At 38.3% G+C, this 26,212-nt stretch overlaps 1 protein-coding gene across 1 annotated transcript in view; it reads right to left on the bottom strand.

Moving 5' to 3' along the window:
- Positions 1–21,350, bottom strand: part of exoc4 (exocyst complex component 4) — a 131,370-nt gene extending 110,020 nt beyond the window's left edge. Inside the window, exons 1-8 of the mRNA XM_031726575.2 lie at positions 21,241–21,350; positions 20,239–20,428; positions 18,276–18,470; positions 14,032–14,225; positions 12,603–12,712; positions 10,715–10,815; positions 10,449–10,603; positions 5,144–5,312 (exon numbers count right to left, since the gene is read on the bottom strand). Coding sequence (XP_031582435.1) covers positions 5,144–5,312; positions 10,449–10,603; positions 10,715–10,815; positions 12,603–12,712; positions 14,032–14,225; positions 18,276–18,470; positions 20,239–20,428; positions 21,241–21,320 — 1,194 coding nt within the window. The 5' untranslated portion in view covers positions 21,321–21,350. The remainder of the gene's footprint in view (positions 1–5,143; positions 5,313–10,448; positions 10,604–10,714; positions 10,816–12,602; positions 12,713–14,031; positions 14,226–18,275; positions 18,471–20,238; positions 20,429–21,240) is intronic.
- Positions 21,351–26,212: the final 4,862 nt, after the last annotated feature.

Below are 26,212 nucleotides of genomic sequence, written 5' to 3'. Positions count from 1 at the left end.
GTGGTTCTTTACACCATGTAAAAAGTTTAGTTTTTTATAGATTAATATGAAAAGGCCTTGCTGGCCCAGTGTAATTGAGATTTATGTGGCTGATGAATTAAAATGAGCCTGACTAGATTAACTGGAGAATTCCTTTCATTTTAAATATAGAGTTAAAAGATACTGCTTATATTTGACTTATTGGTTATATTCTACTAATCTAACAGCAACTACACTACATATATTAGTATGCTATGTACATGTACTGTACACATAAAATCTCTGGATCTTGAAGAGGTGGACAACTGCAATAGCTCCATATGAGACACCCTTTACTCAAAAGATTATTCACACAGTCCAGGAACATATCGTATAACCATCAACAACTAAAGACAATTATTGCTAAAACATACGTCAATGTTCAGTGATTTTTAATGTGTGTGTGTGTGTCTATTGTGGTGGTGGCTTGGGGGGGTCCACAGACATGGTAGACTTCCCTCCGCTCCGCAATATGTAAATATTATAGTCTTTGGAGGCCAGAACAAATGTGACACATTGATTAAAATGTTGGGTGAGAACAACATAGCGATGTCTCTGCTTCATATTTAATTAAAGGAGCTTATTGTCTTCTGGCTGCTCTCTGGCAGTTCAGTTCTACTCATTTTCACTCTGTTGATGAGCTGATTTCGTACAATGCATATTTAAGCCACTTGTGTGTTCATATTTTTTTGATACAAACAAAACAAACCCCTTTTATTATTCAATAGCACAAAAAAAGATTAATTCATGAAGCAGATATGGATCAAGTTATAGGCTCTCTTCCTAACCAAAAAACCCTAAAAGACCAGGCAAATAATCAGGAACACAAGAGCAAAAGAAAATAGTCCAAAACTCTGTAGGAAATTCATGGAAGCAAGATATCCTAAGCACTCTGAGAAGTAAGAGTATTACAGGGAGGGAGGATTTAAGAAAATATAGCATGAGGCAGGAAAAAGCAACCGTATTAAAGTTTCCTTTTTTAATATTTCAATCTTTATTTAGAGCATCATAAAAATACTTCAGTCCACGCTTCTAGTAAATTTACCTTTTGCTTTAGTAGAAAATATTAATAGCTTGTGTTCCCTTGTGAAGTTTCAATGATCTAGGAATCAGTTCTTTGGGAAGACTGATGGTGAACATCCATATTTTCAAATACAGTCTCAAACATCCTTGTGTGCAGAGGAAACCACTCATTAAAAGTATTATTTGCACTCTGGTCACACACCAGAGGAGACAACGGTTTCAGCAAGCAGTCACACAACCAAAAATCCTTGTAGTATGTGTAAATGGCAAGCTAATTAACAAACTTTTAGGCCTCAAACCCAACAGAAGACGAGGTCAAAGGGTGATGATGGACGCCACTAGTCAGACTGCTAAATATAGATTTAATAACATTCTCACTGGACAGTCTTGATTAAGAATGTACGTAAAGGTTTATGAACTGTGAGATTTTATGAACTATGCTATCCAATTACCTGGTAACGTATTGCTGCTTCCATCTAGGTCACAATTCTAATGAAAGTGATGGATTTTCTCCCTTGGTATATATAAAATGTTGTTTTGACTAAAATTTTAATTCAGACATCATCATATTAAACAGTCCAGGCCTGCTTAACTGTCTGATGTCGTAGTATATTTTCGATGTCAAAAGAGAAACTTAATAAATATTTATGGATATACCAAAATTCCAGTGAGTTATTTCTTTGACAAAACAGAGTGCTTTGAAGAAAAGAATCGTTTCTGGTGAAAAAAGATGGAAAAAATTGTCATGGATAGATAGGAAGTAGGAAGGGCATTTGGTGACATGTGCTTAGAAATGTAACTTCAGTGGCGGTGTAAATAATCAATAGATATACTTGCACACATTCTACACAGAGAGCTAGAAAAATTGCAAAGTGGCATTTAAAACACTCCTTCCAGCCTCAAAACTACCGATTACCATACAGTCTTTCATGCTTTGAATCAATACTTCCACACTGAAATAAACAACCAACAGAAGCATCTCAGGCTTTTCTGAACATGGATTAGGACCATTACATGCATCCTGACTTTAGAAATCTTGTTTACCCGCTCCCCATTCTAAGCCTACCAGGACCCAGTCGCACACTGATGAACGGAGTCTCTCTGCCAAGGCCTTGTAACTAGGTGCACCATGTGTTTCTGTCAGCTCTTGCATCTGTCTACTGGTATGTCATGTGGAAAGGTCAACCTGGTTGCTCTCAAAGAGGGGAAAAAATAACACCCACCAAGAGGTTTCTGTGCCCATCAAACATGTGAACTGCAATAAGAGGCACAAGACAGGCTGGGATTCAAATAATTTAAGGGCAAAAGGATAAAGGATATTAGTAAAGCTAGTGGTAAAAGGTTTGGGTTTTAACAAGTGTCTCCATCGACTTCACTGATACCTTTGCAAATACTGAACTAACAAGATGCCTGAGTATTTCCTCACCTTTTAGTGGGGATTCTTCCTATTTGGACCCTTTAGCCTTCTGTCTTAATTTGCGTTATACAACCACTTATAACAGTTGTGGATACTCATTAAAATGGCCAAAATCTTAAAATAATAAGGCCAGTGTATGTACTAGTACTGTAATGTGTGATGTCAGTGAGAGAGGGTATCCTTAATATGGGCATCTCAGGCACACAGCTGTGACTGAGAGCACATAGACCCCTCCCATCTCCTGTTTTGTTTAGGAGGGGCAGTCAATCAAGTGAAAGTTGGAAGCCATAGTTCTGCAGTAGTACTTTTTAGGATGCCCCACTTTAAAACCTGATAAAGATTCACATTGCACAATTGTTATCAATAGATCAACAAACTGCCATTCATTTACGGCTAAAAATAGTTAACTATATTAATTCAAGTTGGTATCATGTCTGTGTCCCACCTACAGGGGCTCATGCCAGCAGTTTGGCCCAACTCTATGGTGCGAGAACCACTAGCTTCAAGAAAGCAGGTGTGAAATAAACCAGCTTGTTTCAGCCCAGTATGTCATAAATAAGAATTATTTTGAGCTGTGAATCATTCAAAACAGTTCTAGTTGAGTTAGAGAATAAAAAATATGGAGCTAGTCAGCACACAAAATTTGAAAGTATTACTTTTAGGTGGTCTATTCTGCAGCGGAACATTAAATGGAACATTAAATAAGAGTTAGCGTATTTATGCAAACTAAAGAGTAACAAACTCGAGTGAAATGCATAATGAGTGACTAACATAAAGCTCACAACTAAAGTCTGGCTGGTGCTGAGAAGGCTCCTGCCCCTTTGTGGGTCTTAAGGCGTGAGATAAGAACTGGCTCAGTATCTAATAAAATTTAACAGAGCCACTATGGGAGCAGTAGGAATTTAATTTCTCTCATTGCTGATATGTGACTCTCTAAGACAGAGTGGGCTAAGCGAAGGGGGTGAAAGTGAGTGTGGGAGTTGTGAGAGAGAAAAAGAAAGCCAGATAATGAGATTAAGGAGGAAATTACAAAGAGCAAGAGGGGTATGCACAAGGTATTGGGAAATTGAGAGACTGTAATACAGAGGCAACAGGAATGAAGCTGAAGGAAAGAGGAAGGGAAATGGAAATGCAGGATCATAGAGAAAGACGAATGAACATGCAGGGAAATGGCAAGGGGAAGGAGGGATGGACTACAGGCCTTTTTATTGATATAATCAGTCAGGAAATAATAACACGAGTGACTGAATAAGAAAACCTCATCTCACATAATGAGTATTCTAATCAAGAGATTACATTATCTCCCATCGCAGAGCCAGGGGACAGCGGAGGCCCTGGCAACTGGGTGTTGGCAGTGGTCGAATGCAAGTGAATGGTTTAATGTCTTATATAATGATGCTGGTACAGCAGAGCAATTATAGTGCATGCCTATGCTGTTTCACACCCTAGAAACCCATACACACACCTAAACACGCCTTCATTTGTGCATCTATGCATGCCAGCTGGAAAAAGAACTAAAGTAATTGGAAGCAGAAGAGCCCTAGTGCGTGAGTTAGAAATAGATGGGTTTCCAATTTAGCATTCTGTCATTTTATTTATTTTTACACTTGTATGATCAGTAATGAAAGCAGCAGTAATCTGTGCAATCAATTACCATGGCAACAATAAATGCATCCAGGTAGACCCTTGGAGAAAGTTTCTTCCCTGTTTTTATAGATTCCACTCAAAAAAAAAAAAAAATCTGCTGTGTTCATATTTTTTATATATGTATTCACAATGCATCTAAATAGATGCAGGAGAACAGCCTATTAATATTAAAGAAGAAGCATCTCATCCACTCTAACAATATCAGATGCAGATAAGTACATGTGTAGTTATCTTTTGCAAAATCGGTCGGAAAAAATGTCATAAATAACAATCACCCAATCAAGGCTGAATCACAATCAAGGTGCATCAGTGTGTTTTTTACCCATTGTTAGGTATAAACACAAACTGGGAGACAGACGCATGCCAACTGTCACAGATTTTCCTCTGAGAGTCACTATCGGGTCAACTGAACAGCTGCTCACCCCCCCTCATCCAATCAGACAGGAGCAAGGATCAAGAACCGAGCATAACTACACGCCAATTAAAGAACCTTATATTAATCCAAGCAATCAAGCCTCCTCTGTATTTTTCTCTAGCTACTCCTTACTGACAGACTGAATGCCATCCATCACATTGCTGCCTGTTTCTCAACTGATTAATTTACTATAAGTGAAAGTGCTACAAGATTGCTATAAGAAGGGGGTTGGGGGGGTAAATCTAGAGTGAACAAATCACTGTGGCACTGAATGAAAAATAAAAGCCTGAGGGTATGTTAGTGTGGGAAAAGAAAACAAACGGGTCCCATTTCTAAACAGATAAATAGCCCAATAATGGTTGTATACTTTAAGTTGTAACGGTACATGTAAGAGCCACTATAAGAGGATAATATATCTCAGAATAAATTACAAATCTATTTTAATCTACTAGCCATAAAGACATGGTAAAGTTAAACTGTTTAATATTATTCAAGTTCCTCAGACAGATGACTAAAATATTCCTAATTATTCTGTATTACTTCATATTATTTACATCTGTTTTTGTACACTTGATTGTCAGATATCGACTGCATTTCTTCTATCATTGCTGTTGCCAACTAACCTGCAGTACAGTCTGGATCTTAGCAGAGACATCTGCTTGCTCGTACAGCTTGATGCCCTCTTCTTGGGCCTGCACCCCGATGTGTTTCAGGTGGGTAAGCACCACACTGTGAGCCTGGGCCACTGCCTTGAACTTATCGAACAAGAGCTCAAGCAGTTCCAGCAGAAGCCTGCAGAGGGAGCCAGAGAGAGCAGAAAGGAAGAGAGGAAGCGAAGGGAAGGGGTCAGGAGAGTGGGGAGTAAATAGAGACATGGGGAGGGGATAGAAAGCAGAAAGTGAAGTACAATTATAAAAAATTTCAAACAGCAGTTAAAATTATATATTTAATTGTTTTTATTAAAAAATAAATCTGCAGTATAATGTTTATTTTATATTTTATAAACATTTCACAAAGATCTTTATTGTCTATACAGGCACTAAAATAGACAACCTGCATTACTTCAACTGGGCACTTTGTTAGGAAAATATATGTCTTCTGCAGTAAATCACATGACTTGAGATTTCCATGTAAGTAAAATAGAGAGCTACAGGTGTTCTGAGGCAGCTTGTCAAGGTTATAGAATTATTTCCTACCTTTGACAAACAATCCCCAAAATTCAAAATACACAGATTGCCACCTGTAAAGACCACTCTGTCATGTTTGCTTAACCTTCACAATTAAGAAAATCCATTAAAACGACTGTGGAACAGTGAAAGGTTTGATAATAGTATGATCCAGCTTTTAAATTATCTTTCTCTAGTATGTTATTAAACAATACAAGTACAACAAGCCACTGTGAGGAATGTATGCAAATGCTTTACAACATCAAGGTGGGAAAAAGCTCATCTAAACTGTCCAAAACAGCAGAAAAGTAACATACAGCTAATAACAGATAATCTACCCATGAAAAAGACCATTGACAAATGACCAAATGTCAAATGACCAGTATTCCAGGAACCTGTTTTTATTTACAGTTTTCTATTTAACCGGGACCAAAAAAAACAAAAAACAAGCGAGCTTCCCAGCCTGGACTCAAATGAACAGGCACTCTCATTACTTCTAAATGGCTCTGGCTGAAGAAGAGAGCACAGCCAAAACCAAACTGACCTTCCACTTGATCTGAGTGCTACAGCCTGGATGGTCTCATCTACACTAATGCTTTTATCCAGACTTTGCTACATCTAGTTTCTACACAAGGGCAAAGCTTTCAAGGTAAAGAGGGAACACAGGTTACATTAGTTGAGTGTGAATGGCTTCCTAGTGCAACCAAGCTAGAAGTAGCAGTGTTAAAGTTAAATTTAATCACTATTTGTCTAACGTTGGTATTTCAGTACTCTCCTCTGCCATTTTAATTAAGTTTTATTCAATTGAAAGCAACAGAAAGATATGTTTTATTGCATTTATTTCAGTATTTTGTAGGTTGTCCATTTTTTGTAATGTTACCATCCTCAGAGTTTTGGGAAGCAGCCAAGATTTTCGGTGAAGGTATAAAGGAAATAGAGAGGCAAGACGAATGTTTCAATGGGGACCATTTTGGTTGGTTGTCTGTCACTACACCCACAGTAACACAAGTAAATGTTATTAATGGAGAGAAACAGAGGAACAAATCACTGTGCGCTATAACTCAGAGAGTGTAAGATGTTAGTGACACAAGGACAGGGACCTTGAAATGCCAATGACTCTCATGTATAAACATGAAAGACTGACAACAAAACGGAAATGTAAGATGAATGATATATGATCACCAATCTCCAAAAAAATAAGCATAAAAACTACATAATCATGCATGCATGCATAAAGTTGGGCACCCAAAAGTTACGGCTCTGACTTTGACACTGCTTTTTTTGTTTAATCCCCAAGCACATTCTAACCACCCCGGCCCTTACACCCACAAACACACCTAGCTACGTGTAGATGGACAAACAAAGTGTAAACAGTCCTCCTCATTATCTCCCAGTGGAGTCCAACCTAATCCATATTGTCTGTTCTTTGAGACCACACTTCTCATTTCCTCTCCCGATCGAAGTTGACACACACGGCTGATGAAGAACCAGGAGAAATGGCAGGGAGCACACAAGGACGTAAAGTCTCCAACTTATTAACCAGCAGCAGGACTGCACGTGTTTCATATTGGAAGGACAACAATAGTATCTAAATTAGATTACCATCAGGTTGGTGCTAAGTCACAGATAATTAAATTATTGTTAGAGGTCTAAAGAGTGTCAAAAGGCTCCTCTTGAGATATTAAATGTACCAGGTCATCTCAGTCATCCTGCTGTCATAGACAAATGGACACACAGAGCAAAAGTCGATTCACATGGAATCAATCTTCCTCTGGATGATGCCAAGGACCACTAAATGGGAAAAATGAGTCCAAAAAGTCCATCCTATGTTCACTGTGCTTTTCCTGTTTTGCTTTGTTTTGTTTCTTTTTTTAGATTGAATTGAAAATACTGTTGTTGATATTCTGTTTTTTATTGGAAAAAACATCCTCACTTTAAATCAGTTTTCTTAATCTTTTATTCAGATTTCATTTAGAATCTACTATGTAATATCAGTATCAGCATTCGCCTTGTTTACTACTAACATCCCATCAGCAAATAATGATGGAAGAAGCTGATGTTTATTTGTTGTGCCCAGTAAATCCTGCAAACGTTATATCTCTCATCCAGTCAGAGAAATTTGTATTATTGCTGTTATTTGAGACACACTGAAACGAAGACTTGAAAAAGAGGAGTTTTTTGTTTGGTTTTGTTTGGGTTTTTTTGTTTTGTTTGTTTGTTTGTTTTTGTTGGTTGGGGTTATAACAGCAAACACAATACACTGGCAGCCAGTGATCAGATTTCCACCAAGCCACAAACCACCAAACCCCTAAGGTTCCTCCTGCAGGTGGCTGACGCACAGGAGGTGAGCCTAGCGGGCTTAACTGGACCCTACTAGGTCTGCCCTTTCTTCATTCAGAAAACGGGGACTGCCCAATCTGCTGGGAACTAGTCAAGGAAATCAAGTACCTCACAGTAATATTCATAAATAGGGGAAAGTGGAGCAGGAGACAGACAGATTGGTCTGCAATGAACACGCTGTACCAGCCTGTTGTCGTGATAAGAAAGCTGGTCAATCTACAATCCTACCCTCATATAACGCAATAAACTGTGGGTAGTGATCGAAAGAATAATACTACAGATACAAGCACCAGAAATAAGTTTAATCTACTAGATCTCGCAACTCACCCTTCAACAGAGGGTGAGAAGTTAAGTCATTGGGAGAGGTCAGAGTAGGGCTGAGATGTGGTAATCTAAATATGATGCCCCTGGACAACTCCTAGGTGAGTTGTTATTAGCATTTCCAAAAGTAAGGATACCCTAGGACCCAGGACACACTGAAGAGAATGTGTGTGTCTTGGCTGGAATACCTTGCAGTCTCATAGAGGGAGTTCCAGGCAGCTCTGCTTAGACTACCGTTTCTGCAATCCAGATCCCAAGAAGCAGCAGGAAACTGAACACATGCACTGGCTATTAACTAGCTGTAATTTTAAACATAGGTATTGCAGTTAGCCCGGAAGCTCAAGAATCACTAAAACCTTAAGAAATATCATTGGATTAGGGTCATGATTTTGGTGCATGAAGAGGGAAGCTATATGCAGTATCTCTATGTAAGTAGGATCTAGATGCAGGAGTTGTAAAGGAAAATAAACTTTCAGTGAGGTGGTCAGTGAGGATGTGAATGAGAACATAAACCTCCAAGAGCAAGCCACACACTGCTGTTTATGCTATTAAGCTCTTAAGTGTTGCCTGCTAGTCTGCAGTACTATAAAATATAGTGTGCAATATTCAAGACCATTGTTCTCTACAAGTGGTACATTGGTTGGAGTTTCCATAGCAACAAGCATTGACTTTAAATTGAAGTGAGCATAGGGAAAACTAGGTGTGTACGCATCCAAATACAAACAAACACACACACACACACACACACACACACACACACACACACACACACACAACCTCAAAGTGTTAAATGCTCACACACGTATACTCATGAAGGCAACTTAAAACAATCAGCAAGCAGCAGAACTGGGAACAAGCTACATGGTAGCCTATTACACTGAGGTCAGACAAGATTCAGTAGGCAACAGAAGAAGTAAGGCAGACAAGGCTGGAGAGAACATCCCTGACAGAAAACAAGACGTTCCTCTTAAATGGTTCAGGATCAGTGGACTGAGACCTGTGCTTCTCAAGTCTGCTCACTGTATGTGTATGTCTGCAGGAGCTGACGTGACTGCTTTTAAAATGTAGCAGCCCTCTACGGCAGGTGTGAAATTGTTTGTGTGTGTATGGGTGTGTTTAGCCATGACTTGTCTACGTTTAAAGCAGCAGAGTATCTGTTTTCATGGTCTAAAGCAGGTGTGTCTGCAGTCCTAGCCGCTACTATGTTTCACACCTGGTTGACTGTCTGACTATGAACACCATGGGACTGCATTCTAAACACACTGACTGTTGCCTTTACTGTCAGCTCTAAGTATAACTTAAGGATCCACGCTATGCATTAACAAAAGTGAATGCTGACTATAATACAGTGAATATTAGTATAATTAATATAATGTTGGGTGCTTCCCAAAACTCTGAGAATGGTAACATTAAAAAAAACAGACAAGCTACAAAATCCTGAAGCTACCGCATCAACAGGAATAGCTTTTACCAATCATTAGGGAGGGTGGCCACATTTTATTCAACGCCTTAAAAATTGACGCTAGAAAAATATTATGACTACAGAAGAATAAACAATGGGATAAATGATGGGAATGCAAGTGGGAGCTTTGTTAGTCTTTTTAAGGTAAACAACAGTAGCTGCACATTGTTATTTACACTGACCATTTTGGCATATAGTTCTAATGCTACTTACAATCCCTATCAGGCAAACATTATCATTTCAAAAGGACTGCTTTCATCTTTCCACATAACAGCTTATAGTTCCCCTTTTATGCCCATCTACTGTCTGAAACTCCCTTCCCCTCTACATTTGCTATTTAACCCTTTAAAGCCTGAAATATGATCCAACTGCCAGAAAATTAGAATTTTCTGAAAATAGAGTTTATTAAATCATCTAAAAAATTGGTTTTTTTTAATCATTACATTTTAATTTCCAAATAGGACTTTTAATTTCTATTGTATTTGCTAAATATGGCTTTTTTTAATTGCTTAAAAATGTATCGTGCAATTTTTGGGCAGTTTAAGGGATTAATATTAACCTTTAGCTTCATATTTTCTGATCTGTAGCAAATCTCTTTCATCAGTTATTCTTCAGCAGTGCATTCCGCCAATACTTTACCTTGGCTGGCTTTCCTGGGCCAGGTTTTCTCCCCTTTGGTAAGCATGGTCTGCTATCTGAGTGGTAGACCTCTTGACAATCTGTTTCAGCTCAGGTTCCAGCCGCTCCATTATGGCTTTAATGGTCTCTGGAAGTTTCTTCAACTTGGCCAGAGCCTAAAGAAAATGAATAATGCCATTATTTTTACTTCAACCAAATGACAGAACAAAACAAAACATTAAGTTTACAATTAATAGCATGCGTCATGTGTGTGCACATGAATGTACCCTGATAAGGATGCCCATGAACTCAGCACTGTTCTCCTCTGGGTCCCCCTCAGTAAGGTCTGACTGGTTTAAGTCCCGAATATCTTGCTGCAGTTCATGCACTAAAAGAGGTATATGCAAACAGACACACTTGTTACCATATAGTGTACATTCTTATATTTGTACAAACACACAGATCCAATTATTTCAGTGATACACACAACTGTACCTAACCCCACCCTAATCCCCTTTTCATCGGACTTAGTAGCCAAATTGAGAAAGGCAGAATCGAGTGATGCTCTAATTTCCATTAGATGGGGCCTCCCAATTCCCCATCAAAGCACGTTAAGAGAGTTAATGTTTATGGCAAGTTAATGGACTTTGGGTGTATTTCCTCTTTTCAGCCATTGCAACTGTAGTTTGTGTAATAATTATGACAATTATCATCTACAAATGAGGTGCTCTAATGCTATTAGACAAAATGGCAAGCTAGGGCATTGATGGAAGCCCGTTGCTGTGTCGTGACCACAGTTGTTAACATGACGGTATATAGGCACTTACTGCCTACTGGCAGCTAATTGCCAGTGTTCTCTTTGCATAATATTGAGAAAACTGTGGTTTAGCTATTACTTAGAGGCCTACAGCGTGGGAGACTTGAGCAGATATTTAATATGTATTAGTGGTAATTTGTACATTTGCGTATTTATGTTTTTTGAGGTCATGACATACACATGCATGCTGATGAGCTGGGCAGAGTAAATAACAGTAGGTGGAGTAAAGGACATGATTTAAATGGTAGATGGCTACCTAGGAAATGTTAAACACGCAAAAGAAGAGGAAGAGACAAAGATTGAGAATGACTGAAAGAACCGCTTTATAAAACAACTGCTAAATGGCACAGAGATGTTGACTGTACCATACCTTTCAGGGAAACCTTGCCCACAGATGGTAATTATATGCTAATGTTGTTGTTAATCTGTTAGTTGATGCAGCAACGAGATAAAAATGCCTTTGGTATGTACAGTACGGTGCATTGTTGCCTGGTATCCACAGAGCTAAAAACAACACGATGAGTTGCTAACTCAGAATGCCAAGAGTGGGTGTTGGAGAGAAAAAAAAAGTGCCAGGCTTAATATAAAAACTCAGAAACACCAAGGGAACACCAAGTTATTGCTGGATTAACTTTTTTCATTATCTTCTTGTTTGCGTTCCTCTGTGCTCTGCCTGGAAGGAATGTGGCTCTGACTGCACGCCCCTACAACCAAGAGAGGATTCATACATTTCTGAATACAGTTAGAGTCTACATTATCAGTCTCTGTTACGGCGCTGGTTAGCAGTTTGAGGGTAATAAATGCTGCTCCCCTGCTGTGAAGGCACACACACTGGGTGACTAATGGTACAGGTAGGGGGGCAAGATGATTATAATGTTAGCGAGAGAGATATATGTTGTGATCATAGCTGAAGAAATGTGGGTGTGAGCCGTGTATCTCTGCAACAAGACATTTGTGACATGTTTAGTCCTTTGTATCAAAGTATGGATCAGTGGTTTCTGTGTGCATTCAGTGTGTACGTATCCATAATGACATGCAAATGGATGTAATTCAAAGCAACACTAATGACTTCATTATCACTAAGAATATCAGCATAGTGAAAACAGCATTGCACGATAAAATTCACACGCAATGTTTTTTGATGAAACCAGTAAAACTGCCAGTTGATGTCTTCCTTTCTCTGGTTTTTCTAATGTGTTCAGTTTTAATCGAGGGAAAGCATATGATTTATGGTTTTTCATGAAACTGGGTTCTACCTACGACTCTTTGCTTTCAATATATCTTTTCAGCCACCACCCTTTATTTTTTTTCCATTACTGCCTCTTCTTCCCTTCCTTATTATGATCTTAAGATCATACCACTGCTGGATCCAGGTGTGCTAAACTGAGATGAATCCAAAAGCTTGCGTGGGGTGGACAGGCTGCCGACATCTAACACAGGTATTGGAGATGCATCTTTGGCCATGGAGCTGTGAAGAGGAAAAAGAACACAAAAAACTAAATCCAGGCATTGAATGGGTCTCACATAAATACGTGACAAAGATACAATAAGTTTAGTGCGCGCAAAGAGAAATACAAATGCTAAACCTCCCCTTCCCTAATGAAAACAATCTACTGTTAAAACCAAAAGCCTTGCATCTCTGGGTGGGATTGGTGCTGCTTCCCAATGAGTCATTTATCAAGCCTTAAACCGGAGGTGGAAGCAATCCAGGTCCTTTAAGTTGAGCAGTATAAACACAGTCTGCCTGCTAAGTGGGTGGGGTGTATGGAGGCTGGCTTGTTGTTAGAGGCGACCTAATACAAGAAGGCCAGGACCTGTCACTTGCTGACCCTCAGTAATAAATCACTGTACCACACCAACCCACTGCCACCATAATTATTGCACCTCACACACAGACACAGACACAGACACAATGCCTACCATTGAACGCCACAGCATCAACCGTATGTTCAAAGCCATTGTGTTGCATTATACCTAACAAGCTGTCACAAAGGAACAACTTAAATTATTCTCCTTGCTGCTGCAAAACCTACCATCTCATTCATGTGATCAGTGGTGTTCAAAGAGAAACTGTATATGTTGTCATTCTTTCAGTAATTGGCAATGGACATTGTTTCCCAGGTTTAAAACTTGGTTTGTTCCCTGGAAACCAAACAGTACAACATGTGTATATCTCTGATGTCCTTACAGAGGTACCCATAATGACTGCAGAACACCTAATTAGTTATGTGTAAATTACTGCTGTTTGCTCCAACAATAAACATTTCCAATGCTTCTCATCATTCTTTTGGATCTTCCCAGCACACTGTACAAACAATGAAGCAGAGCAACAAGTTATATGAGGTCTAATTGTTTTTTGTCTGTAATGGTCTTGGTTTCCATGCAGTAAATAACTGGCAAGTTGTTCTTGGTTGTAGCAGCAATGGGATAACTTATAATGAAGGCACATCGGTATGATTTCAACTTTGAAAAGTTTAGAAAAACACACTGTAAAGGCTACATTTCTGTTGACTACTTAACAGGCGAGTAATAAAGGCTTTCGGTGCCTTGGACATTTTCCAGCATTTGATTCTAACACTGTAAGGATATGTTTAACATTCTTCTGCATGGGCAGCTATACTGGAGCAAGTATATGAACACCAATGTTTATCAAGCAAATGAAATGAAAAACTGTTACATTTTTGACCACAAGTGAAGCAACTGCACTGCACAAATGTAAGACCTTGCACTCATGAATTAACAATAATAAAACAGTCCAATTCTGTTCAAACAGAGCATGGCCCTTACCCTGGAAGCCTAGCAGCATTTTTGTCCCTGTTTTTGTGCCCCAGGCGACTTGTGGACTTGATGTACAGATGTCGGTGCAGCTCATCAATGAGCACCAAGTGTATGTTGAGCTTCTTGGTGTGGAGCTCCAGGCGCAGGTCTCCAAGGCCCTCTACTTGCAACAAGGGGCCTTCTAAGGACTGCACAGCTGTCACCTGCATATAACAGATTACAGCCAAGAACCAGTCAGACAACCTCTACCAAAAGATAGCTGTGTCTGGTATCAATGTTTTGTACTCGAAAGAAGGTGGCAGAAAAGACAAGTCAAAAGTGGGGGCAGGAAAAAAATGACAGAAGCATCTAAACTATATTAAGTATCCCCTCATGTTTCTACAAACTACACACTCAAATTATAGGCAAATTGTCAACAGAAATTTTTACTGGGAAATTGAATCAACCCACTAGCTTGTGGCCATCACTCCTTGGTAAGAAGCATTTGCCCAGACTTGCTGAAAGGGCAAAATCATTGTAATAGCAGTCCAATTGTCCTGTCAGGTTAGGAAGTCTTTAAAATAAATGACACTTAATCTCAGAGAAACTTCCTCGGAAGGAGGAAGCAATAGTGAAGCTGGTGAAAAAGTGTAATCATTTCTTTTCATTTATTTATTTAATTGAGGATGATTTTTTTTGTATCCTCCAAAAAATAAATAAATAAATACACACATACATACATACATACATACATAAATAAATAAAGTACCACCATGTGCTCCTGATTCATGACCTATATTTAGCAAATTTCATGCTTTTTCCTACCTGCTCTCATAGTTCATGAACAACAGTTATGTTTTCATGCTTAAATGTGCTGGTCTATATGTCTGTTAACACATTTTATGTGCATATCTGTGTTTATTTCAGGGGCACCAACAGCCAAATTCGCTGCCGATAATATTTGATTGGCCAGGGCAGGACAGTAGGGAATGGAATGGGGAGAGCTGAGTAGACTACAGGGCAGGGAGCATGGGTCAAGTATGTGTTGATGCAAATGAGAGTCACATTAGTGAGAAGATGAGCTAATGCACTGCGTGATCAGCCTGCTTTGGCTTAATATAATGTCTGATTATCTGTGTCTCTAATTGTATGACTGTAAATCATTTAACATTTATGTGTTTGTGTGAGAGTGAGAGTCAGGGGTGGGGATGGGGGTAGCGGTGGTGGGGATCTCATTATCATTGGGCTGGGATGACAGAGGAAGCCTGGTTAACATCATTACATTAGGGGGCTAGGCCTGTCACCATAATGAAGAATATGAAGCCTCTTGTGAATTTGCTAAGAAGCCAAAGGAATGGCAAAGACGGAGAGGAGAGGAGAGGAGAGGAGAGGAGAGGAGAGGAGAAGAGAAGAGAAGAGAAGAGAAGAGAGAAGAGAGAGAAGAGAAGAGAAGAGAAGAGAGAGAAGAGAGAAGAGAGAGAGAGAGAAGAGAAGAGATTTTCTACAACCAAAGTCAGTCTGGTTTTTAACCAACCCCATGGGATCTAAGGCTGCCATTCAATAGTACACACAGAGCATAGTCTGAATTCTAATTGTCAACCCTTAGAGATAAGCCTCAAACAAAACACAGGCACACACAATGTTGAAGAGAGTAAGCTATGGTAGAATAGTAACAGAGACAGGGAAATCATCCCCTAAAAATCATCTCCCCTCCACCATCACACAGGATCTTGCAAGTACCGCAACAAGACAAGAAGTGAGGAGGCATCTGGAGAAGTAACAACAAAACACAGATGTATACAGATGTATATATCCTGTGAAGGCACCTTGACAACCACAAACTGTAATGTGTTTTGTGGGGGGGTTCTCATTTAAATACCATAATTCTGCTTTTTTTTTTATGCACAAGTAATTACTTTAACAAAAACAAATATAATCTCACTAATGTAGGCTACAAAGGGGGTGATATCAAGATGAGGAGAAGATGGTCGAAATCTAAAGGGCCATGACTTCATATCCACTTATCTCTTAAATAGCAAATATATAGCCTCAAAAAGGCTGATATTCAAGACAAAGCATCTACACCCTACATTTCAATGCATTTGAGTCAATTGACAATTTCCATATTTTTTTTTATATATTGTGCATAATTCATCAAAATATTTTTTATATCAAGTACATTAGATAGGCTCCAATACTTTCCTTGCATCTCCTCTTCACATCCTGGGAGGGGCTCAGACATGTGGAAGAGACTTAAGCGAAAGATGGAGTCACATTAGTGTAATTATGAGCACCCTTTTAAAGAGGGCAAAAATAAGATTAAGTTAATTCCTACAGACTTTACTCCTGGTGCAGTACAAGGTGTGATCAACACACAACGATCAGTGTACACTGATTTACATTTTTTTATTTCCCCTTCGAGACCATCTTCTCTGGCTGTCCACACCTAAATGTCAAAAAGTTTACTCGGGAAGAGGGATGTGTTTCTGGCTACCACCCAGGAGTTTTCAGAAAATGTTTTTTTATCTCAAGCGTAAGTAGTTTCCAAGTACAAAGGCGATCAGATCAGAGATCAGATCTATGACCAGGGTCATGCTTGTTCATGTTTTCAACATTCAAGTGGTTGTGGACCTCAGGCATCTGAAGTAGAACATCTGGGATTAAAGACCTGACTTGTGGTGCATGATACAGTTTGTGAGTATGGCTAAAAGAATTGCACACAATCTTCACTTAACAGCTTCCCTAGTTGACAGAATTGCTTTCCTGTGAGTTTCTCTTCTTCTAAAAACTAAAAATTAAGTTGAAGGAACACTATTTTAAAACACTGGACGGGATTCATTGCGCATCAGCAGAGCCATGTTTGCGAGCCTTCTGCTGAGAAGTTGTGCAAATCTATATAACTCCACACCAAAAATCCATGAAGTTGACCTTGATGCCCAAATCTATCTAAGGTATGAGTTTTAAATGACTACTCCATGAACTTTTTGACCAATATTTTTTAACAGTTGAGCACTGATACACATTATATTCACAGATAACAAGAGTTAGATGATTGTCAGATGGTTAGAAATAACAGGATAGTTCTTATGTAAGACTTGCTCAGTGTCTATTGATCTTAAAAATAAGCTGTCTGCCGGCCTATCACCTTGTGCTGAGATTGCTGTTTGACATCTAGGTGTCCAGGATCTAAAAACATAATTTCATTTTAGCTTACATGGTGCATTTATTTCATCATGTCAATAATAAATCATGTAAAATTAATTTAAAGTTTGGTGGACTCATTTAAAGAAGTTATTTCAAGGTAATTCCATCATTTTATAAACATTAGTAATGTCCTTGGCCTGAGTCTCGTTTACTTAAAGTGGACTGTTCATACATAATTCATCCCTGAACTGCATAAATATGTCAACCAAGCCAAAGGTAAGAGTACATCCAACACCATTTTGATATGTAAAAGAAAATAAAATGCCATCATCCTGATCAAGTAGAGCACATTTGACAAGAGACGAGACAGAGGCAAAGCATCCAACTGACTGTGAACTTTCCACAACCTTTTTAAAACATGCTGTACTGACTGAGCACAGGCTGAATGAAGTTCCACTTCTTTCCACCCCCACAAAGAGGATTTTTCATGGTCCTATGGGTGCACCATCATTCTTCTTTTTTCCTCCTCCTCAGATAACCCCATTCTAGCAAACTAATTATTACCAAAGTCTGGAGGCAGACGTGCGGGGGTGACAGAGGAAGGCAGAGAGAAAAAGGAAAGAAAGGTAAGAAACAGAGAGATCACAGAGCTTGGTCGTTTAGTCCTCAATGCCATCTTTCAGCTCCCCTGCTGTGCATACTGCAAAACATACATCAAAAGACAGGCATACACGCAAACATACACACCTGCAGCGCCCTAACTGATGTGGGTTGCACCCACTGGACTGTTCAAGGCTAGAAAGAGGTTCTTTTAAGAGATGAGAGGTGCCAGGAAATCAATCTTCAGCAGCAGCACTTCATAAATACTGGTGTTTATGTGTGCATACTGTGCACACCATGGGTCCCTGCTTGATATGTCGATAGAAACAAGACAAAAATCTCTTCCCTTTTCCATTTCTCCCTTTTTCCATCCATAAAAAAACAAGCAAGATCAAACATGTTTAAAAAAAGGACATATTTTTCCACCAATCTTTCTGGGTTTTCCATTTTTAAACACTGTATATCTCACACATATTAAGGCACAAGATTACACTTCTACGAATCCCATCTTCAGCCATCACTCTACTCACCAGCATGTCTGTGGCATGAAGGTAGTGCTTGCTTGCCATGTAAGTTTCCAGACGTTGAGGGACCTGCTTGATGCTTTCGATCTCATCCAGCAACTGAAGGACATGCTTGTGCTCGATGCCTTCTATCCACAGCTTCCTCAACTCGTCTCTTTTACAGTGAAGCAGCATCTTACAAGACAGGAGGTTCTCCTTGACCTGTAGGACAGATTGAGATGTCCAGTGACACAGAGCCATATTCCAAAACCCCATATAAGTAGGCATTTGATGACAGTGGGGATGGAAAAAAAAAAAACTTTCTTTTAACAAGAAGAAATCTCTGGCATAAACAGGTTAAGGGAAGGTTGCTTACTGTTTCAACAAGCTGGCTTAAGGGGAAAGAAAGCACAGAGAGGCAATGCATTTTTACAGTGTTTAAATTAAATACTGCCTTAGATACTCATCAACAGACATACATTTTATTAGGTGTAGGCGTCTTTGAAGAAGAAAAATGAGCGAGACACTTCCTTAACACAGTCATTATTTCTCTGTAGTTATTTTGTAATTTATTACAAAAGTGAGCTGAATGTATTTACAATTAAGTTAAACACCTTTTACACCAACACAGGTGTTTTCAACTGTGGCTAATCAACTCGGTGGATTTCAGGTTGAAATTAGGCATTTAGGCAGCTATTAGAATACAAGGAAAATTTCATTAAATACGCTTTTAATGGCAAAGCACAGGTATAATAAAGTGCAAAAATAAACAAAAATAATTACAGTTGAACTCAATTTATTTATTATACAGAGTCCTCTTGGTGTGCATGTCAATTATTACAAATCTACTGGTGATTTTTCTCTGCATTATACTCTTGGTGAATCTCCACTAGCTGATCACACTGGCAGCTACTGCCCATAGGAGATGCAGAGGAAACTGAGTTTCTGTGCTGTTGGTACAATGATTCCCCCAATCACAATACCTACACTAATTCCCCACAATGACTGCTACAGCAATGATAGTGGGGAATAACATGGACCAACTCATTAAGCTGTTACAGAGGGTTGCCACACTCATACTTCCAGGACCACACCGTGACTACACTGAAACTTCAGGACTTTTCAAGTAAATTAATCTAAGCATTACAAAGAAATGTAGCGGAAATGCACTAGTTGTGATTGAAAAGTAAGGCTATCCTGGACATTTTACTGTAACATTTCTGTTGCCTGAATATTGAACTGCTAGCTGTTGAAATGCATCTGTATCATTCGGGAAATTTGTCATCACACTGTACCATCACAGCTAGAGTTTTGAATGGTCAACAATATACGGTTAGACTTATATGGGAACTTGTTGCTTTGGCATGCTCTTGAAAGTGCTTGACATCAATTTTTGATGTTTTAATACAGATGGTGATTTTTTTTTCCAAACTTAAGCAGAAAAATCATACCACAGAGAAAAAGCCAAGTAATCCTCATATTCACATCTTTGGGCATTTTAGAATCATACATTAACCGAATATGTGTGTCTTTGGACTATAGGAGGAAACTACAGCACCTGGAGAGAACTTAAACAGGTACAAGAAGACCATGAAAGTTCTGTAGTTTAAAGACAGGACTATATCCACACATCTTGCATTAGATTACTCCTGAGAAAAAGCAGCACTGGGGCATTTAACATCTTTCTGCTCAGTGTTTACTGCTTTGCTCACCAAGGCCTCCAAGGGGCCTTTCCTCCACGTTTTTGATTGTAAGAATACTGACTTGAGCTGGATGCTGTTAAGTGGGCAATATTAGTCTTAGAAACTTCAAAAAAGGTTAAAAAAAAAAAAGATCATACTGACATAAGAAGTAGTTTTAATGAATAAAGAGATATAGGAAAATGTCTGAAAACAATATTTTGTTGTTAATAACAAAACTTGGTGCCACCATTCTGAAGTCTATCTAAAAAACCTGAGTCTATGTTTGTATACATGCCTCTCCAATTTACCTGTTTGATCTTGTTGCGGGAGCTGGTGATGCGCTCTGTGATGCTCTGGTAGGTCCTGATGGCAGTGGTGAGTTCGGCATAATGCTGAACAATCAGCTCATCTAAATCCCGATCACACGTCTCGAAAGCCTCCTCCAGACGACTCTTCTCCGTCTCCCTGTCCTGCACGTCATCACTACTGGATAGAGTCCTGCATCAAACAAAAAGGCAAGGAAGAAATATTTTAATCCACAAAGGGAATCTGGGGGAAGCATTGTTGTTTAAGAGAAAACAAAAGCATCTCCAAATTCAAAAATCCGTTACAGTTGAAAAAAGGAAAATTAATGATATATCAGTAAGAGTATGGATTTTGTTATATGCAATTACGTTTGTGCTTTTCATACATTTTTAAAAAATATATATACATTAAAGAACACAGTTTCCTGTATTACAAAACTGTGGAGCCAATGGATAAAAATGAATAAATAAAATAGCGTGTTGCATGTGTAACAATGGTGGTTGCAACGACGATTGCGATGTGTGCCTCGTTTATCATGTTAATGTTTTTTCCTTCGTTACGACCTGCAGAGAAAGTGTTGTGAAGTCAATTCACAACAATTAGCAACTTATGGTAAGAGACATATAGAAAAGCCAGCCAACCAATAAACAGCACCTTGCTTTGCCGCGACTCTTTCTCAATTTCTCGTCAATATTTATTAAGAAAACAGCCGCTTTCCAAACAATGGTGACTAAACTTTAGTCGTCAGTAACATTTAAAAAGAATCTTGGCTTAAGCAAAAAATAAAATAACTGCTATTAAGATTTGCCCATATACTAACTCAAATTAAACAGGTGAGGTTTACCTCTCTCCATGTATTTAGCAAAACAGGAAGGATGTAGCTAGCTACAATGTAGCCTTAGCATTAAAGGTAGCTGTCAAGCCATATCTGAGAGCAAATGCAAGCTCAGTTCAAGTGTCTCTGACGTCTTACGCGCACATATAAAAAACTTAACATGTCTTACTTAATGACAGAGATGAGAAGACCAGAAGGATCTTTGTTTTTGCTAACAGCACTCCTGTATCTCCCTGTATCAGCTGCCATTTTTCCAGCTGCGGCACTCAAACAGGAAGACAGAACCGCGAGGCTACACCGAGGGATTCTGGGAGTTGTAGTTTGAACCTAAAAAGTGTTTCTCAGTTCCTCTGTCTTCTCTTATCACACGCGAAACCTTTTTTATTCGGAACTATATTAATGCCTGTTATAAAAATAAGCCCTGATTATTTTTGAGAGAAGATGTGGTTTTACTTCAGTACTCTCTATAAGACCAACTATTCAATAATCACCTTTGTAATCATCCTTCATCAAATCTATCCGGTGTGTGTAAGAGACACTGTTTATGTTACTGTGTGGTGTGGTGATGAGGACTATATGATAGTACGCTTAATTTTTTTTCTCCTCATTTTTTAGCACAAAAAAAGGAAACCAATCTCACTGTAACATTTTCAGCTCAGTTCTCCTGAGACCTAAGACAGGTTGGGAAAGGAAAAAATGTGCAAGAGAGCGAGTGTCAGTGAGTTAATAGCTGACCCCATTTAGAACATACAGTGGTGGATTTTGCAGGGCTCTCCTGCCCTGTATCTTTGACAATCTCTTCTGTACCAATGAGACCGGGAAAGTGTATTGATTCTGAAGCAAAAGGAGGTCGATCCCCAGAAGCTTGGACCCTGATTGATGTGCTGGTGGACTGAAAAGATAACATTGTGTTTGATCTTGGTGTTTCTTCACAAAAGAAAAATGCAATTGCTGTGTCATGCAGGAAGCATTGTTTTTCTTTTGAAGGTGACTAGCTTCCCAGGTCCAAGTTAAAAGTTTTGAATTTCTTATGATCTTCCCCAAAAACCCTACCCCATCAGCCCGATCAAGTAGTCTACTGGGTTTTATTTAGCCAGTAATGCAGAAGCAAGGTTGTTTTCTTTCAATAAAAGCTAAGCAGCTGCTCTGGTTTCCTGACCAAATAAAAGTGCAACAAGGTCATTCTAAATGCTGCATTAATACAGCTAATGTGTAATAAATATGACTTGGATAGCACTTTAAAAAAATTATACCACAGCATTTCCAAAACAAATTTTGGATTTTTAACACACAGTGAATGTATGTGATTCTTAAAGCAACACCAAATGATGCAAGCTAAACAAGCTATCTAGCAGAAACATACTGTTTTTGTGAGTAAAAAATAATGTCCTTGGCTCAGGAATCTATTTAAATGGCATTTTTGGATTCTAATTACCAGATGAGTCACTGATAATGAATGTTAATAGCTGTACTAATTATCCTGAGAAAAATTCCACGCAAAGATTAGAAGGCTGGTTGAACAGAGTAAGCTTATTTTCACATCTCAATTACACAACTTGGAATTTTCTAACAAAATGTCATCTCTGGGTGATTAAGAAGAAGATGTTTCTTTAGCTACCTGTTTCCATGGGAATGCGGAGGTGTAGAAGGGTAGGACAGTAAAACACTCAATCTATTTTTCACCTCATGATTAATTTCAAGATTTCTCATCTTCAAACAAAACACGAGCTTCGCATCATCGAATCATCTGGTCTTTTCTAAACAGACCACTCACCTCTGCAGAAATTAAACAAAGAGAAATTGAATTACCTAAAGATGGATCCCCAACTCCACTCAAACATCATAAGGTCAAGGTAAAGTATTAATACTGTGGGGGGAAAGGCAGCAATAATATAAAGGTTAGAAGAATAAAGAAACTTTTCTATTTGTGTTCACCTTTATATGTTGCTGGGATTACCCTTGTGTTTTGGAGCTCATCTTGTAAGGGAAAGATTTGCTCTTTGATGCAGCATGTTTTTCAGTCAATAACAGCAACATTGCCCATTATCTTGGTGCACCGCTGCGAATTTTAAAGCAACAAATGTTAACTAGCTCACATAATTGCATAAACCGATGCAATGGTGCAAAAAACAAGGTGGGTAATTACAGAGATTCTGTTTACATCTAGCTGGTATTAACATATGAGACACCTAAAAGGACGCTGGACATTGCATTTTCATTCTGCTGCATATGGTGAATGACTGAGCTATTAACAATAAATTAACCATATAAGCAAGGATCATTATTGCTCTGTATTAAAGTCAATTGAAATAGTAGTATTGCTTGCTACAATAATGCTGTGACAGGAAAAAAAATGTTGTATTCAGCTAAATCTATTTCTATAAGCACTTCTTTCCACATAACCTGAGGCACTCCACAGCACGCCTTAAGGGTGCTGCTATACATTGTAAGTCTTTATTGCATAATGTGTTTGTAGTGGTGAGAAATGCCTCCATGGGCAAGGACAAGACTAAATACATTCTAATACCGAGTAAAATCACAGATGATGGAAAAGGTAGGTATTATTTCGCTATGTGATATATTATAAACCCATAGTAGCTACTAAAGTAGGTACAACAAGTCAAATCTACTCCAAATATGGTTGATTTATGCCAAATGCCTCACAGCTCCAGATAACAATCATATCCCAATCTTGACCAAACAACCTTTATTTTCAGTTGGAAAACCACTTCATAGAGTCTGTTGTGAAGTGATTCTGTCTCAAGATATTCCTCATAATATGAAGAGACTGATGCCCTTTGCTGTAATTCATTCAAAAAATCTTCCTACCGCTATATATATTTTCTTTCCTTTCCATTTTGCGATTTTTGTAATACTGTCTGTCATTATGGTAAACTGTTTTATATTAAGAAATAATGTATTTGATCAAGGTTTATTTTGTGTAAAAGGGCTGAATGAACCCTCTGTGTATATCAAATTTCACAGTAATATCAGAGTATACACAGCCACGGTTGAATTCCCAAACAGATTTTCATTGATTTATGTTTGTACATCTGCAGCATATGCATTCCAGAAGACACAAAAACACCAAAATCGTCAGGAAACAGATTTATAAAGACTGTATTGAGTTATTGTGTGTATATAATATATCAGGTTTACAGGATTCCTATGAGCTGTCATTCCTCATAATATCCTCTCTTCTGGAGGCATATCAGATTTCCAGCTGTAATGTAATGTTCTCCAAGGCTGTATGAGTTGTTGAAATGGATATGGTATGTAGTATTTTTCAAAAAGGAACTAAACAACATGTGAATGAATAATAATAATAATAAACTTTTTTATTAACCCTAGCTGTTGATTTAATTATGCAGTTAAAGTTTCACGTAGAACCCAAAATTTGACATTTCAGCATTTTTAACAATTCTAGCTGCTTAAAAAACACACACACCTTTTGTTTGTTTCTAAAGTCTGAAATGACCCCCAGAATACAATTTTTTTTAATACCTAATTAGAAATGATTGTGGTCTTTTTCTTTTTAATCTTTATTTGATGGGACAGTGGAGGGAAAACAGGAAAACTGTGAGAAAACCTATGGAAATAAAAGCAGTAAATGACCTTCGGATGGATTTCAAAATTAGCCTTATGGCGTATGCTCAACCCAGAGAGTTGAGTTGGTGCCCCCGTTGTAGTCTTTTGTGGGATGACAGTCTTCAAGAGCAAATCACGACTGCTTTTATTACATCAATGGGAACTAATTAGCCTACTTTGAGGTTTTCCCTGTCTATTCAGGGATGTTTAGAAAACAAATAGTCTTACAGATAAGGAAAATGAAAATTAACTACATTTATAAAAATACTACGATTGTTTACAAGAGGAAAGACAATGATATTTACCCTGAGAGAACCTCTTCAGAGGTAAATGAAACTCACTACCAGCATACATATGAGCTCAGAAGGAAAAAATCCTTCAGCTGATGCCATAGAGAGGAAACAGGACATGAATAATATAATATAAAGATCTTCTGGTGGAGAGGAGAAATTACAGTTGCATTAGTTACAGCAAGTCATCCGGGTCCTGAAGCAGCAAAGCAGCCCCAGACCATCACACTACCACCATGTTTGACTGCTGGCATGATGTTACTTTTTATGTGTTAGTTTTCCAAATATATATTCCCAAAGGTCTTGTGAGCATTGCTTTAGATGTTACTCTGTTTTTGTTTTGTTCGTTGAGTCATCAGTGCTTTCTTGGACAAATTTTGGTAGACTAGCCACTCACTTAGAGATTGATTAATAACCCTTTCCAGACTGATAGATATCAGTTAATGTTCTCTAATCTGTTCTAGAGTTTCTTTAGATTGTGGCATGGTGTGTCCCTTTTTGAGATATTTTAGCCTACTTTGCTTGATTTCTTGATTCAACAGGTCTGGTAGTGATCCAACTTGGGTCTGGATAGTGAAATTGAACTCAGCTTTACAAAAACATCACAGTTAATTTTTTATTTTGTATTTACTCATATATTTTTGTCTGATATTCGAATGTCTTTTAAGATGTGAAACATAGGAATAAAAAAATATGCAAAATAAAAATAGAAGGACACAAGCACTTTTTCACAACACTGCAGATTATGCTAAAGATCCACATGTTAGGTTAATTTGTAATTCTAGGCCTTGAGTGAGAGGTAAATAAAGTACTTAAAGTGTATAGAATTAAAGGCTGTATGAATGTATGTTTAAATGGGGCTTGTAGAAGAGGTGGGCGGATCAATCCAACTATCGATAGTATCAATACCAACCCTGGCACTTGTATTGGATCGATACCACTGCAATAGGATTATGATTGTTTCTGTCCTCTAAGTTCAATATGTAGCCAATTGTACTGTGTTAAATAAATGTGTTTTTTGGAAATGAAAAAAAAAAACAACCTTAAAATATGCACCATGAAAAACATCTGTATTTTATGTGTGGACTGTCACATCTATTTTATTTATAGCCTACAGCACATTTAAACAACAGAAACTGACCCAAAGTGCTTAGAGACAGGCACATTTACACTCAGGGCTCCAAAAAAACCCCAAACCCTCAGTTTCAAAAAACATTAAAAGTTGAAAGGTATGTTTTGTTGTATTAACTAATGGTTGTGGAA

The sequence above is a fragment of the Oreochromis aureus genome, linkage group 17 (assembly GCF_013358895.1).
Source record: "Oreochromis aureus strain Israel breed Guangdong linkage group 17, ZZ_aureus, whole genome shotgun sequence".
Lineage (NCBI taxonomy): Eukaryota > Metazoa > Chordata > Actinopteri > Cichliformes > Cichlidae > Oreochromis > Oreochromis aureus.
Note: the sequence above shows the minus strand (reverse complement) of the source record. Positions and strands in the feature narration are given on the sequence as shown.